This window comes from Daucus carota, chromosome 8 (genome assembly GCF_001625215.2).
Source record: "Daucus carota subsp. sativus chromosome 8, DH1 v3.0, whole genome shotgun sequence".
NCBI lineage: Eukaryota > Viridiplantae > Streptophyta > Magnoliopsida > Apiales > Apiaceae > Daucus > Daucus carota.
In genome coordinates, this window is record NC_030388.2 from 2,424,307 (window position 1) to 2,439,581 (window position 15,275).

Below are 15,275 nucleotides of genomic sequence, written 5' to 3' on the forward strand. Positions count from 1 at the left end.
ATCAGAACATTATGTCCAAGTTGGGTGTGCTCCCCTCCAACTTGCGGGGGGGGGGGGGGGGGTGTTGGCATTACATGATTAATATTTATTCTCTATACTACACGTGTACATACAGCCTGTCAACAGCATATAGTTTGTTAGAGAATTAGTTAGCTTGCTTGTATATATTGTAGTGTAAAGCACTCTGTAAGACTCAGTTAGTTGAATACAAGTTTTACTTTTCTGTTCTCTCTCTCCATGTTAGCTTAACAAACTGTGAGTTCAACAGGCTGATGTTTGGAAGCCAGCTATGGGAATCAACATCAAAGAGATTGAGCCAGGGATCTTCTTATTCCAGTTTTACCATAAAGAAGATCTTCTTTGGGTTATTAATGTGGACCATGGTCATTCGATAACGCGATGCTTGTTGTTGACATCATTCCGGCAGGAGAGGACCCGCTAAAGATACCCTTATGGCACGTGAACATGTGGATTCAGATTTATGATTTACCAACTGGTTTCATGTCAGAATCAGTAGGTAGACAGTTGGGGGATTTCTTTGGGAAGTTTGTGGAGTACGACCATAGGAATAATACCAGTATATGGCGTGAGTTCATGAGGGTAAAGGTGAAGCTAGATGTCAGGAAGCCTTTGAAGCGTAAGAAGAAAATACTAAAGAAGAATGGAAGTGAAGTCATTGTTACGTGCAAGTATGAACGATTGGGCGATTTTTGCTTTACTTGTGGTCTTGTGTCCCATACTGAGCGCTTCTGTAGGAAGTTCTTGGACAAACGTAAGGAGGAAATTAACAAAGACTGGGGATCATGGCTGAGGGCACCACCGCGCAGGGCTGCCGGACAACCAAAAAGCAAGTGGCTTCGTGCGGAGGATGATGCAGATTGGGAGGAACGGATAGGCAGAGATAACAGTATCCCGAAATTTGGGGAAGGTGGTTACAATCAGAAAGGAAAGCAGTCAAATCAAGGGAGTGATAATAGGAGTCTGGTACAGCAGAGTAGTGATAACTATGTTGCTACTAATAAAGAAGTTCAAATAGCTGAAAACGCGGGATTGAGCGATCCTTATAAGCCAGCAACTGGGCCTGAGGAGGAGGAACTAGATGGGCTTTTTGTTACTGATAGGAAAAGACTACGAGGTGGGCCTGAGACTTACGACATTATGGATGCAACAGGTGGGCTATCTGGACATGCAGGTAGAAATTCTTTGGGTACCAATATGGATGGTGGACTTTCTGGAACGGATTGTGCATCTCCTTCTACTACTGTTTTGGCTACGCTTGCTAGGCAAGCTAACCAGCCGAAATGAATGTCCTAAGCTGGAACTGCCGAGGGTTGGGGAACGCTGGGGCAGTTCGGATATTAGGGGACTTAGTTAAGTCTCGAAAACCCGATTTTTTATTCTTATCAGAAACTCTAGTTAATGGTGATATAGTAGCAGGCTTGTTTTCAAAATTTGGGTTTAGTAACTTTTGTGCAGTAGATAAATATGGTCAAAGTGGTGGCTTGGCGATTATGTGGAAAAAAAGTGTCAAGTGTATTGTTGTTGATTCTTCGTTGAATCATATAGATGTCATTATGTTGAATAATAACTCTCATTCGTGGCGTCTCTCTTGTTTTTATGGTTTTCTAGAAAGAAGTAGGAGAAGGGATTCTTGGGAGTTCATTCGTTCGTTAGCTAGTAAGTCAGCTCTGCCATGGTGTATAATGGGAGATTTTAACGACATGATTTATGCAGCTGATAAGAAGGGCAAACATGTGCATCCTCAATCATTATTAAATGGGTTTAGGGAGACCATAGAGGACTGCTCTTTACTGGAGCTAGACTTGACAGGGGGAAAGTATACTTGGGAAAAGAGTCGAGGCACGAGTGATTGGGTGCGGGAAAGGCTTGACAGAGCATTTGCAACAGCTGAATGGTGGCATATGTTTCCGCTTTGCAAGCTGAGTGTGCATCATACTATCTCTTCTGATCATGAGCCCATACAACTTGCGTTATTGGACACATCTCACTCTAAAAGACAATTTCGTTTCCGTTTTGAAAACTCATGGCTGAAAGAGGAGAGTTTTCATAAAGAAGTGACTCAATACTGGAAAGATCTCTCTCCTATTCACTTCTTACCTAAGCTGATAGCGTTTTCTTCGTTTATGTCGAAATGGGGTCGAAATTTTTTCCACAAATTTCGGGATAAAATCCAGAAGCAAAAAGAAGTAGTGGCTCTCTATGAGAATTGTGAGGACGATACCACTACTAAGAGGTATTTTGAGGAAAGAAGCATTCCTAATGATTTGCTTATTCACGAGGAGATGTACTGGAAGCAGAGAGCCAAGGCTTTCTGGCTCACGGATGGAGACTCAAATTCAAAATTCTTTCATGCGTATGCTACAACGAGGAAAAAGTCGAACTATATTTCTCAGCTGAAGTCAGATACGGGAGACATAGTGACAAATCAGGAGGATATGTGCCAGATTGTGAAAGAATATTTCATCAATATATTTTGTAATTCGGAGGTGGGCGAAGACTTGTCTGAAGATGATGGAGAGGCTGTTATAGAAGATGCACAGAATGCAGATCTAATAGCAGAGTTTACTATGGAAGAATTTACTACGGCAGTCAAACAAATGCATCCGGACAAAGCAGCTGGTCCGGATGGGTTAAACCCTGCTTTCTTTCAAAAATTTTGGCCGTTAATGGGGCAAGAAATTTTTCAGTGCTGCAGAAATTGGTTGGCTGATTTCTCTTTTCCGGCAGAGTTAAATGACACTAACGTGGTGTTAATTCCCAAAAAAGAAAATGCTGACACGATGAAAGACCTGAGACCCATCGCCCTTTGTAATGTTCTGTATAAAGTCTTGGCGAAAGTTTTGGCGAACAGGTTGAAGCGCATACTTCCTGGGATAATAACGGAGAATCAAGCAGCTTTTGTTCCAGATCGGAGTATAACGGATAACGTTCTTGTGGCTTTTGAGGTGATCCACCATATGAAGAAGAAGAACAGAAGTATGGAAGGAGAGGTGGCGTTGAAGCTAGATGTTAGCAAAGCATATGACAGAGTCGATTGGAGGTTTCTTAAAAATCGTATGAAGCTAATGGGGTTTAGTGAGAGATGGATTCGATGGGTAATGCTTTGTGTAACCACAGTTTCGTACTCTGTTTGTTTTAATGGTTCGAATGTTGGTCCAATAAATCCAAGGAGAGGACTAAGGCAGGGAGATCCTTTGTCTCCCTACCTTTTCTTATTTTGTGTTGATGGCCTATCGAGTATGTTAAAAAATGCAGCGGACAATGGGGATATCCATGGATGTAAGATCAGTACAAGTGCCCCTTCTGTCTCACATCTTCTATTTGCGGATAACAGCTTTATTTTCTTTAGAGCTACTAAAGATGAGACTCTGGTGATTAAAGCTATTTTGCAGAAGTATGAATCTTTGTCCGGTCAAGCGATTAATCTCCAGAAATCTGCCATTTTCTTTAGTGCTAATGTGCGCAGGGACAAACAACAGGAAATTAAAGATTTATTGGGTGTTCAAACTGAGCTTGGCAACAGTCATTATTTAGGCCTTCCCTCTCTGATTGGAAAGTCGAAGAAAGCAGTTTTTAATTTCTTAAAAGATCGTATATGGAAGAAAGTGCAGGGATGGAGTTCTAAGTGCTTATCGAGAGCAGGAAAATCAATTCTTCTGAAAAATGTTGCCCAAGCGATCCCCTCATATAGTATGTCATGCTTCTTATTGCCTAAATCTTTATGCCAAGAGATGGAAAGAATGATGAATAATTTCTGGTGGGGATCAGGCACAGATATGAAGAAGGGAGTTAAATGGGTATCATGGGAAAATATGAGTATGTCGAAGTCGAGAGGAGGGTTGGGCTTTCGCGACCTACACGGCTTTAATCTATCATTACTGACTAAGCATTGCTGGAACTTTATTAACAATCCCAACTCATTAGTGGCAAGAATTTACAAAGCCAGGTATTTCCCTAATAGCTCTCTTTTTAATGCATCTCGTGGGGGGGGTTGTAGTTTCTTGTGGTCTGGAATTTGGCAAGCAAAAGAGAGCATGAAGCAAGGGTTTCGATGGGTTGTAGGTAACGGAGACAGTATTGATGTGTTTAAGGATGCATGGTTAAGAGGCAAGGACAACTTTCGAGTGGAGGAGAACTATGTTAACAGAGCTGGGATATCTAAAGTAAGTGACTTATTTATTTCTGGTGAAAGATGTTGGGATGATCAAAAGGTGTATAACTTTTTTCAAAGTTGTGATGCTAATGCTATATTAGCAACACCTATCCCTAAAAATCAGAGATTGGATAGACTCGCTTGGATGCATTCAGCAAATGGTCAATATAGTGTCAAAACCGGGTACCAGTATTGGCATAATCAGTTTAGTACGTGTAAGAGGCTAAGTCAATCGGAGGGCTGGAGCAAATTGTGGAAAGCAAATGTTCCCCACAAAACTAAGTTGTTTCTGTGGCGTTTCTGCAGAAATAATTTACCAGTTCGGTACTCGCTGCGTAGAAGGGGAGTTTGTATTCCTATTACTTGTCCCATGTGTAACACGGATGTTGAACATGTGGTACATGTTTTCTTTGATTGCGAGTTTGCTAACACGTGTTGGGAACACGCAGGGCTGAAATTTGATATGAATACGGTGGAATCAGCTGCAGATTGGCTCCTTCAGAAGTTTGCGAGTGAGCCTCAGGAAGTATCTGACAAAATAGCGACAACTTTATGGGGGATCTGGTATGCTCGCAATGCAAAGGTTTGGGATAATAAATATTTAACTCCTGCACTTACTATTGAGGGGAGTACAAGGCAGGTGACAGAGTGGCAAGAAGCTCAGAAGAAGATAGTTCGAAATAGGAGCAGTGGAAGTAAGTGTAGTCACAGCATGAACGTGAAATGGCAAGCTCCAGATATCGAAAAACTGAAACTCAATGTAGATGCTTCTGTTTTTGTGGGTCACTCATCGTTTGCTGTAGGTATGATTATTCGAGATCATAATGGTTGTTTTATTCAAGCTAAAAATTTGAGAAGAGCAGGGGAAGTCCCGGTTTTTGAAGCTGAAGCAATGGGGATTCTTGAAGCTCTTTCTTGGCTACAGACCTTGGCTCTGTCAGATGTGGTGATCGAGAGTGATTCCCTACTCACTGTAAATGCATTGCACCAGAATATAGATAGTCACCTGGAGGTGGGATCAGTTTTGCAAGATTGCCGTGACATACTTGATCATAGACCTGATTTCTCAGTCTCTTTTACTCGGAAGCAAGCCAACAAAGCGGCCCATGTTCTAGCTAGGGTTCCTTGCTCGGTTAATAGCTCCATGTTTTTCAGTCCCCTCCTCCTGTTTTGTTGGGGACATTGATGTATGACTCTTCTTTGATTTAATAAAATCAAGCTTTGTTTCAAAAAAAAAAAGTAATGTACTATACTCCCTCCATCCCCTCATTTGTTTACATTGGGGGACGGGGACGCGACACGCATTTTAATGCTCTCGTAAAACATAGTTCGATAAATTATTTTGAACTTTTTTTTCTTCTGAATAAAAATTTGATGTTTAAATTTTAATAAAAAAAGAAAATTTTTAAAAATAAGTTATAAAATTATGTATGATGCTTTGATAATTTTTAAAAATAAGTTAAAAATAAGTTATAAAATTAGTGTTGGAGAGTATTATGTATGATGCTTTGATGAGTTAATGGAAATTTCCCAGTTCAAAAGTTATAAAATTATGTTTTATATGCGCCTTAAAATGCGTGTCGAGCTGTGAAAAAACTGTAAAAAAAATATAGAGACAGAGTGAGTAAGAGTTCATGTATATAAAAGTTAAATCTTGCAAAAATTTCAAATTCTAGAAATATCGATCATCCAATAAGCTAAACGAGTCGATTCCGGGTGGGGAAAGAAGCGAAAGAAACGTCGAGATATACGAGTTACAGGTTGTGCAGGTGAATTATGCACGACAGTGTTGAATGAAAACTCATCCCCAGTGACTTTACATGAAAACAAATTCATGCCAAAAAAGAATGAATATTCGAGCTGGGAAAGAAACAAGATTCAGAGTTATCTAATTAGAAAAGCTCCAAAACGTTGCAGTTGTGTACTCTTTTATGTCTTGGATGAATTGAAAATCAAGAAACGAGGTTCATCAAAAACAGAGTCCTTTGCATATTTTACAGGCCTGTTTGGCTCACCACGCTTCACATGCATCTTCACAATCCCAACACTTAGCAGACAAAAGCAGGTTTCTTCTTCTAGATTTAACTCTTCAACATCAAGTGAATCGATGGAATAATTCATATTAAGATTAAGGCATCCAGTGAGCTCGAGTAACAACCGCTCGAGTTTCGAGAAAAATAGTACTCCCTCCGTTCCTTTATACGGTAGCATCGAGAGTTCTTAAGCAAAAACTTGAAGACCATGTTTGGCTACATAAATCAAAAAACTATTTTTATTTTTTAAAAAATAGACAATCATTTTAAGAAAACAAATGTAGCGGGGTCTTCATTTCTAGAAAATAGTTTTCGACGAACATAAAAATTATTTTGTCACGAAATTATCGTTTTGTTTTCAGAAAACAGTTTTCAACGAACATAAAACTTATTATGTCATGAAATTATCATTTTTATAAACTAGTTTGTGATGAATATAAAAGTCACTTATGATAAGAGCCGAGACACTATTGATCATTTTTGCGATGATTTAATAGTGCAAGAAGTTATTATGTCATAAAATTATCCAGAAACAGTTTAAACAAACACGAAAGTTAATATGTCATAGAATTATAGTTTTTAAAAAATAGTTTTTGACGAATATAAAAGTTATTGCGATAAAAGTAAGAGACACTAGTAATCCATTTTTCCGGCGATTTAAGAGTGTAAGAAGTTATTATGTCATGGAATCATCGTTCCTAACAATGTACCTGGCAAGTCGGACTACAACAGAAAGGAGAAAGATACAGAGGAGAAAAGTTATCAGAGTCTACTCTGCAATATCTCTCTCACAAGCTCAAAAGAGAGGTATTCTAACAAAGTCGAATAATATTTATGCCAAAATATTTAACTCATATAGCAGCACTAATCTAATCATAAAAAATCGATAAAAATCACCAAGGCGAAGCAGAAGGAGATCCTGATAAGGATGAAGAAAGATCACCATCGTTACTATTAGAGTAACTAGCTGTCGTGCCAAGTGACCGAGCATCTCTAAGAGGAACTGAGCATGCCTCGAGGGGGAGTTTCTTCATCGGTGTCAATGGAGGTGTAATAGGGAATGTGGTACCGCCATCCTCCTCCTCCTCGCTGGAGGAACCACTAATCTGTAACCGTGATGGTGAGGAGTCAGGAGTTCCGAATGGTGTATCCAGAATACCTGTCTGGTTGACTGTGTTATAAACTGGATTCGATATGTACACTAGATTTTCCTCAGAGTCATCGCAACCTCCATTCTTAGAAGTACTAGCACCGGCATTATGATGTAATGAGGCTGAAGGCGATAGGGATTCGGTGTAAAGGACTTTGAATTGATGAGAGGCGGAGAAAGGCTTCTGGTTTTTGGACTCGGATACTTGTTTTGGTGCTTTATTGAGTTGATTTTCTACGTCTACTGTGTCGTTACTTGAAAGTGCAGGGAAAAGAAGGTTTCTGGGAGCATTTAAAACTCCTTGTGCATGAAAGCTACTCAAAGAGGCGATAAATGATTGATTATGACTTTGCTGAGAGGAATTATCAGCAGTCGAATCCGCGGTGCCAGAGGGAGTGGTGGTTCTGAGCTCTTTGCGCTTGCTTCGACTGAACAAATGAGGACAGTAGAGCTCAACTACTAGCACCAGGACAAGGCCTAGGACAATGGCCAAGGACGCTACCAGCACTAGTGCCGCCACCATCATAACCTTGGATGCACCCCTCATCTCTCTCTCTCTTTCTCTCAGTCTCTCTCTCCCTCTCTCTCTCTCTCTCTCTCTCTCTCTCTCTCTCCCTCTCCCTCTCCCTCTCTCAGTCTCTCTCCCACTCTCTCAGTCTCCCTCTCCCTCTCTCTCTCAAATATGAGCGACTGCAGAGAGAAAAGAGAGCTCTGAATTCTAATATATGGCATGGAGGGTAAATTTTTGGCGGTAAAGAGTGTTTGGGACTGGGATATGGCTGGAGAATCTTTTGATGTTGAATATGGTGGGCTTGTGTGGGGTTATGTACTTCTGGACTCTGATTCCTTTTTGAAAGTGCTAACTTTTCTAAAATTTATGGTCAAAACGGTCAATTTCAGTGGATCTTGAAGTTCTCTACCCTTGATAAAAACAACAGCAACAAATCGGAGTCAATTCTCTAAAAGGACTCACCAATTAATTGACTCCAAGATAAGCAGTTAAAACAATTGCAGTAAAATTCTAGAAAATATAGTATTACTGTAGTGAATAAAAGCTCTAGATGTGAAACAGTGAGCTCAAAGTATATAACACTGACTAATTTAAATCATCTTTTCAGTCTTTGATGTAAAAAACAGCACAAGCCAGGTAACAATTTTACAAGTATTCGACAGAAGTCAGCAGAACAGGTCGAAATTTGGCTGGCAGTGCAGATATGAGAAACTCAGCATAAGATATTGATGTTTAGATTAAAGAAAACGCAAAGCTAGGTATGATTACTGTGCAGTTGGAAGGCTGATGTCATGTAAGATCTGGCGAATTCAGCGATTGAGCATAGCTAGTTCTTGAAACCAAAGCTTAATCCTTCCATGATATAGAGGGTTGGAGAAATCAGAAGTTTGACTTGCACATACCACTTTAACGTCCTCTCATAGCTGCAAACTGGGCAGCCAAGTCATCATAATCTGGTAACTTGGGATGCACATGACGTGCCATGTTATCTGGCTGAAATGAATTGGCGCGTGCATAAACTTTTGTAGGCTCTGAAGGAGCAGTTTGCTCATGTGGTAGAGAAACAGATCTGGTGGGAGGAGGCGCCATCTCAGGACTCACATCAGGACCATCTCTTCTGCTTGCATGCCGTAATTTAGTACCACTAGAATCTTTGTGATTTGATGCATGAGCATGAGATTTTTTTCTCAACTTCCCCACATCAAAATCTGATGGCTTTTTACTATAATGCAACAAAAGTTTATCCATCATTCTTTCTTCCTCGTCCTTTTGATGATGTTCATCATCAAACAGTAGCTGTAAGCCCTTTCTGGAGTGTTCTTTCCTTCGGCTACTTGAACTTTTCTTTACAATTCCATTATCTTCAATCTTCTCATCATCGTAGTGAGTAGATGATGATTTTGATTGCTTTCTCCTAGTTGATCTTGGTTTTGGCAGAGGTATGTCATTCTGATAAGTAGGCTCTTCCACATGACGATGACCATTAACTCTGGTGGGAGTGGGACCAAACCCTTCTTCATGGTGACGATCTTTTTGGTTCATAGGCAAGTTTGCCAATGCATTGCCTTTGTCAAGGAGTGAAATAACAGTTTCGCCATGGCTAACTTTCGGTTTTACATAAGGCGCAGGAATGGCATTATCTTTCAGTTTTACATAAGGTGGTGGCCGAGGAGTGTTATGGTAGGACTTAAACCTATCTGCCTCTTCCTCCCCCACTTTTCTTTTTGACATAGCAATATTGAGTCGGCTTTCATGTTCATTACTTGCGGATAAGTCGCTTCTACCATCAACACCACTAAGGAGTTCAGATAAGTTGACAGACACTTCTGACTTCCCATGAAACAAAGTGTTCTGCTCTTCTTCTTTAGCAATTGTAGCCATCCTGCCATTTTGCATTGTATATATACTGGCAGCATATTTTCCATCAGATGAGCTTCCTGACCTATATTTTTCTACCTCTCGCACTTTTTTTGTTGACGTCACAAAATGATGTTGACTGTTTTGTTCATTACCCATGGATGAGTCACTTCTACCATCGATGCTACTAGGGAGTCTAGAACAGCTCTGTCCTTCTTTAGTAACAGTATTCATCCTACCATCTGGCATTAAAGATATTTTGCCACGAGATGAGCTTCCAGATCCTACTTTTGGAGTTATATCCTCTTTTTGATCTAATCTATATTTCTCCACGTAATGCTCCCGTGTTCCTCGATGTGAGATTTCATTGTCCTCTACTTTTTCTCCAGTAATCAGCTGTGGTCTATAGCTGTTCCCATTATATTCTTGTCTTTTGACAAGTTTTATGTCAGTATCTTCTCTTGTTGACACATTACCCTCCTTGCTATTGCGAATTGTCTTCCCATCTGCAACACTATGACTCCTTGCATTAGAAATAACATCACGTTTATCAGACTTTGACTCGCTGCCATTTCCATTAGAGTATTTGGAAATATCAGAAGGGACCTTGGGAGGCCCATTTTTCTTATTTTGGTCCTGAAAATTTAGTCGAACGAGAACAGTGTGAATACCAACCCTTCCGATATAAAGTAGTTGACTAGGAACATTAAATTTTACAGAAAATGATAGTTATGGCAGATTAGGGTTTGCATAAGAAGTTCCTGGAGATAATGGACATGCCTGCACAAGTGCTGATGGAGTACCCATCCTTTTCTCAAATCCATGGGAGTCCCATTTGATTGAGAACTCCAATGCTATGTCGCGCAACAGTTGAAGTTTCTTTTCCAATGTAGGAGGTCTGGAAGCTAGTTTATCCACAAACTAAAATTAAAAGAAAAACATTACTGGACAGATGAAACGGCATAGTGTTGTAGAGTAAAGATTAAACATTATTATACTTACTTTATATGTGTATATAAGTAAATGAAGATTACCTTCTGATTTACAAAATGTTCAATGGAATTTCCGTATCTCTCCTGAAATGCATCCCTAAGGTCACGTAGTTCTGGCAGATCAGAAAATCTTGCTGCAGCAAACATCAGAGATCCCACAGCCTCCCTGCAATTTTCTGGACACTCCCTGAACGAAGAAAAGTAGACGAAAACTTGTCATGAGACTTGCGACCCAAACTGTTTCATCAGTAGAAGATATCTCACTTTTAACATATGAGAAGTCACATAGTATTAATGTACAAGCCTCTAAATATTGCTCAATCTCAGATAACAGTTTATGAAATTTAAATATGACAGCATACATTAAATTTTAAAAAGAAACACAAAATTATATTTGGTTTTAACTTAAGCTTCAGAGAGAGTCGAGAGCAAACTACTCACTATATATGAAGTTTAACTTTTAGGGATCTTAAGGTTGAATTTCATGGTCACCCCTAGAAGAATATTTTACATACACAAGTGAACAAGTAGATTATATGATGTCACTGAAAAGGAAATTCATTCAAAGTCCGAATTACTACACACCATTATAATTTGTGAACACAATTTTATTTGATTAAAATATGATATTAGCAAGAGACAGCAGAGCACTCCGAATTAACTTGTCAGACTGTTGGTCGATTATTTGATACTTGGTATCATCTTTTGATATATCTATTTTAGTTAGAGGTCCTTTTAGTATTTGCATTACTCTTGTCACATTTAAAGATTTTATAAGAATTTGTTTGAGCAAAATTTCAGACAGCTATAAACTCTAAACTTAGTTCATATAGTGTTTCAGAAAAGTTGCCATCCATACCTTTGTTTTTGCATAATTGAAAGGTTCTTCAGAATAAAATCGCAAGTGTACTCAATGAAATCATAGTGTGATAACATGCACAGTCCAGCAAGAAATTCCTCAGTCTGTTCCAACAAGACCCATGACAGAAACATTAGTAAAATGAATGAATAAACATATAGGCCACTTGCGATGACGATAAACCAACAATACATTATACATGTGCACATTATAATCTGAGTAGCAGATATGATATAGGTGCAGACCAAGTTAATTTCAGAGCCCAAGTGAACTTTTAGAGCTTTACAAGTACCACAATATGGTGGTTTTCTAAGTATCTATACACTCTTCGATTTCATTCTGATACACTCTTCTTCTCATCTTCTGTTCCTTCTCTACGTCTACTAATAATATTTGCAACATTTCTACCACTTACACGTCACTGGCAACGACAAATTTAATAGCGAGTGGGGCATTTGCAACCATAACGAGTACAAGTACCATATCAAGTAAAATAGGTAAGCTCTTTGTAAATGGTCATTTCCTCTTCTTAATTGATTTATATTCTTATTTTCCACTCATTTTCATCTTTTATACAAAAACTGTTAGAAAAATCTTATGAAGATTATCCCTAACGAAAGCACAGACCTAAGTAACAAGTACATCTCGCGTCTTAAGATCCAATTCAACATTGCAACTCCGTTCTTCAAGAACTGCACTAATGAAAATTACTTATTTGACCCAGATACGTACAACATCTGAAGCCTGACAAAAAAAAGTATGACATCTGAAGTCTTTAAACCCAATTTGACATTGCAACTCAGTTTTATAAGCAGTGCACTAATCATCAATTCAAATCACTTATTTACAGCTTAATCATGTTTCTAAAAATAACAACAAACACTTGATCATAAATTTTTATTACCCTTCCATATGCATTGATATCGAGGCCATTAGCAAGCAACTTCGCCAGATCTTCCTTCAAAAACCTCTGCTTCGCCTCCGCCCGCTTCCTCAACGCCTCCAATCGTGTCTTAGTCGGCTTAATCAGCGATTTACTTCACACACCACCCAAATCAAACAACCAAATCAATTCACATATCAACAAAAATCATCAAAAACACACATCGAATTACACATACAGAGAGCTCAACTAACCATTTCGACACAAATCCTCGGCCTAACAATCCGTCCAACATCTTCAAATCACAAACTTAGAATCCACTAATCTGAAAATTTCAGCTCAAATCATCACTACAACAGTACAAAGACATCAAATTCATGTAACTAGATCCATCAAATATCATATACAGTTAAATCTAGATAAATTAATAGTCTTGGCACCGACAAATTTTATTAATTTATCAAGATTATATGTACTAACATTTAAACAAACATGTGAACATAAACATAAACATCAATATAAAGAGTGATTGAGTTGTAGAAGTTACCAAATGAAGCTAAACCCTAGCTCTTCAATAGAGTAACACACACTTGAATGTGTGTATGTGTTTATATGAGTAGAAGAAAACACACACACTGTGTGTGAATTTAAATGTAGGAGACACAAATGAACAAGCTTTAATGAAGAAACTGTGTAGGTTATTTATTACTAATTCAGTCCATTGTTCCAAAAATAAGTGATTAATTCCGTCTTATTTCAACTCCTTCAGGTTTTTTATCCAGATGCATTTTAGTATAATTATAAGTTTATAAATTATATTTAAAATTTTGTGATGTATAAAAATATAATTAAATAAAAATATCATATTCATGCAAGATTGTATAAGAGTATGTCTGAAAAATACGTGTTAGGCAGTAAAAATAAATTATTAAAAAAAGGATGAATTAAAGGAGTAACTTTTAATTGCGTATTTAAATTTCAATTCTTATAAACCCAAAAAATTATAAATTTCTTTTAAATTAAGATATATGTTATAAATATATATTGATTTTGATAAATTTGAGGATGAGCAGAGATCAAACTCAAAATGCAAAACAAAATTCTTTTAAATAGCTTTTTTAAATATATTTTTTTTGGAAAAAGCTTTTTTAAATATTTAAAATTTAGAATTGATATAAAAGAATCATGTAGAAGGAAGCAGAGGGATACAAGAATTTGTATGTATAGGTTTAGTGGAGCACCAACTAGTTGTTAACGGCGTCAAACATAATTCAAACACAACTAGTTTAAAATTCAGTTGACGACAATGACCTTGCACTTTTTGTTAAATGACGATGATGATGTGGAGCGGAGGGTTTGTTAGTGTGGGTCCGGATAGTGTATGGGGCTGCAAGTGGGTGAGGAGATGAGATGTGGGCCGTTGGATTACGTGAGTTTGGGTGGTTGGTCAACATGGTGGGTTGAATGGAGGGTCCAGATTTGATTTGATTGTTTTGAGGGTTTGAGTGGGGTCCATGCAGTGAGTTTTGATTTGGTTAACAAACGTTTGGCACGACAGGGCCGTTGTGGTAGTGGAGGTGATTATTAAAGTAACTGACCACTTAATCCAGTTTAACTTTACCCTAATTCGCTTACACTCATTTACTTTAACAAACCCTATTCAAAATAATTCTGATTTAAGAAGGTAGCTCTGTCCCAATCATTTATATACAATTTATTTTTTTGTCGTCTCACCAATTTTATACATTCTAAAAATAATAACTTTTAATAATATAAAACACTATTACATCAACTAGTCTCTTCTACTATCTCTATTTTTTAAAAATATAAACACTATTTACACTCACTACCTTCCTTCACTATCTCAAATTTATTATTAAATAGAATTGGATCCCACCACTATACCCACTTTTCATCTAACTTTACTATTTTTTTACGTTTTTTCTTAGTCTCCGTGTCCCAACCATTTGTATACAAACGGTTGTATTTGTATTTTTTATATTGGACGTAAATTTTTAGCACACACATAGGGTAACAAAAATTATTTTTTCTAATTATATATTTTTATTCAGATTTTTTATTGTAAATAACATTTTTAACTAATTAATCAAAACACTTAAAATGTAGGGAAGATTTAGAACTTTTTATATTTTACTTTTAATATTAACAGATTAAGTTTGTTATTATTATTCAATTTCCTAAACTAACAAGGAGAGGATTTATTTGTTCCGATCTCAAATTTTTTTTTTGGGTGACTTTCCCGAACAGTAAAAAATGATGTTAGCCGAGTTCATTCCCTTGCTTATTGGGCCCAAAACTATACCAGCCAGCTTTATGATATGAGTTATCATAATTTCAAAATAGTTAAAATTAAAGGTCATAACTCATAATTAGTTAAATTTTGAATTATTTTTTGAACAAATGGGTGGACTATAAACTATGCATAAGAACATGTAGATTGATGTATTAAAGAGAGTTTTAGTATATGAGCAACACTGCAAGATAACATGCAGAAACATGGGGAAAGATAGAAGGTGCAATAAAATTAAGTATGGAGATCAACATCAAGACAAAAGAAACACAGTCATATAATCAATTAGTGATCAACTCTGCATCAGACCATAGAATGTTAAAATGATCTTCATCATGTATCTTACTGACAAATAATGCATATCTTGTTTTTTTCGGCTAAATTTTATCAAACCAGTCCGGAAAATAAAATAATATTGAATCAAGTGCGGCGGATAATGTCTACATGGCTAACATGGACTCATGAGTCATGACTCTGGATAATCAAAACTATTCAGCTATGTACT

General features: G+C 37.5%; 2 protein-coding genes across 3 annotated transcripts; both read right to left on the reverse strand.

Moving 5' to 3' along the window:
• Positions 1–6,951: 6,951 nt before the first annotated feature.
• LOC108198896 (uncharacterized) lies at positions 6,952–8,045 on the reverse strand. Its single transcript, XM_017366668.2, has one exon. It carries the CDS (start codon positions 7,902–7,904, stop codon positions 7,101–7,103), a length of 804 nt encoding a protein of 267 aa, XP_017222157.1. The 5' UTR covers positions 7,905–8,045; the 3' UTR covers positions 6,952–7,100.
• Positions 8,046–8,402: 357 nt separating this feature from the next.
• LOC108200014 (uncharacterized) lies at positions 8,403–13,207 on the reverse strand. Of its 2 annotated transcripts, none has more exons than XM_017368068.2 (7): positions 13,007–13,207; positions 12,714–12,784; positions 12,481–12,613; positions 11,577–11,680; positions 10,760–10,904; positions 10,506–10,646; positions 8,403–10,361 (listed from the first exon to the last, which is right to left on the reverse strand). In XM_017368068.2, the coding sequence occupies exons 2-7, from the start codon at positions 12,752–12,754 to the stop codon at positions 8,775–8,777; spliced, it is 2,151 nt and encodes a 716-aa protein (XP_017223557.1). In that variant the 5' UTR covers positions 12,755–12,784; positions 13,007–13,207; the 3' UTR covers positions 8,403–8,774. The 2 variants fall into 2 exon arrangements, with proteins under 2 accessions (XP_017223557.1, XP_017223558.1); XM_017368069.2 differs by having other exon boundaries at positions 12,714–12,809; positions 13,007–13,145.
• Between the last annotated feature and the right edge of the window lie 2,068 nt (positions 13,208–15,275).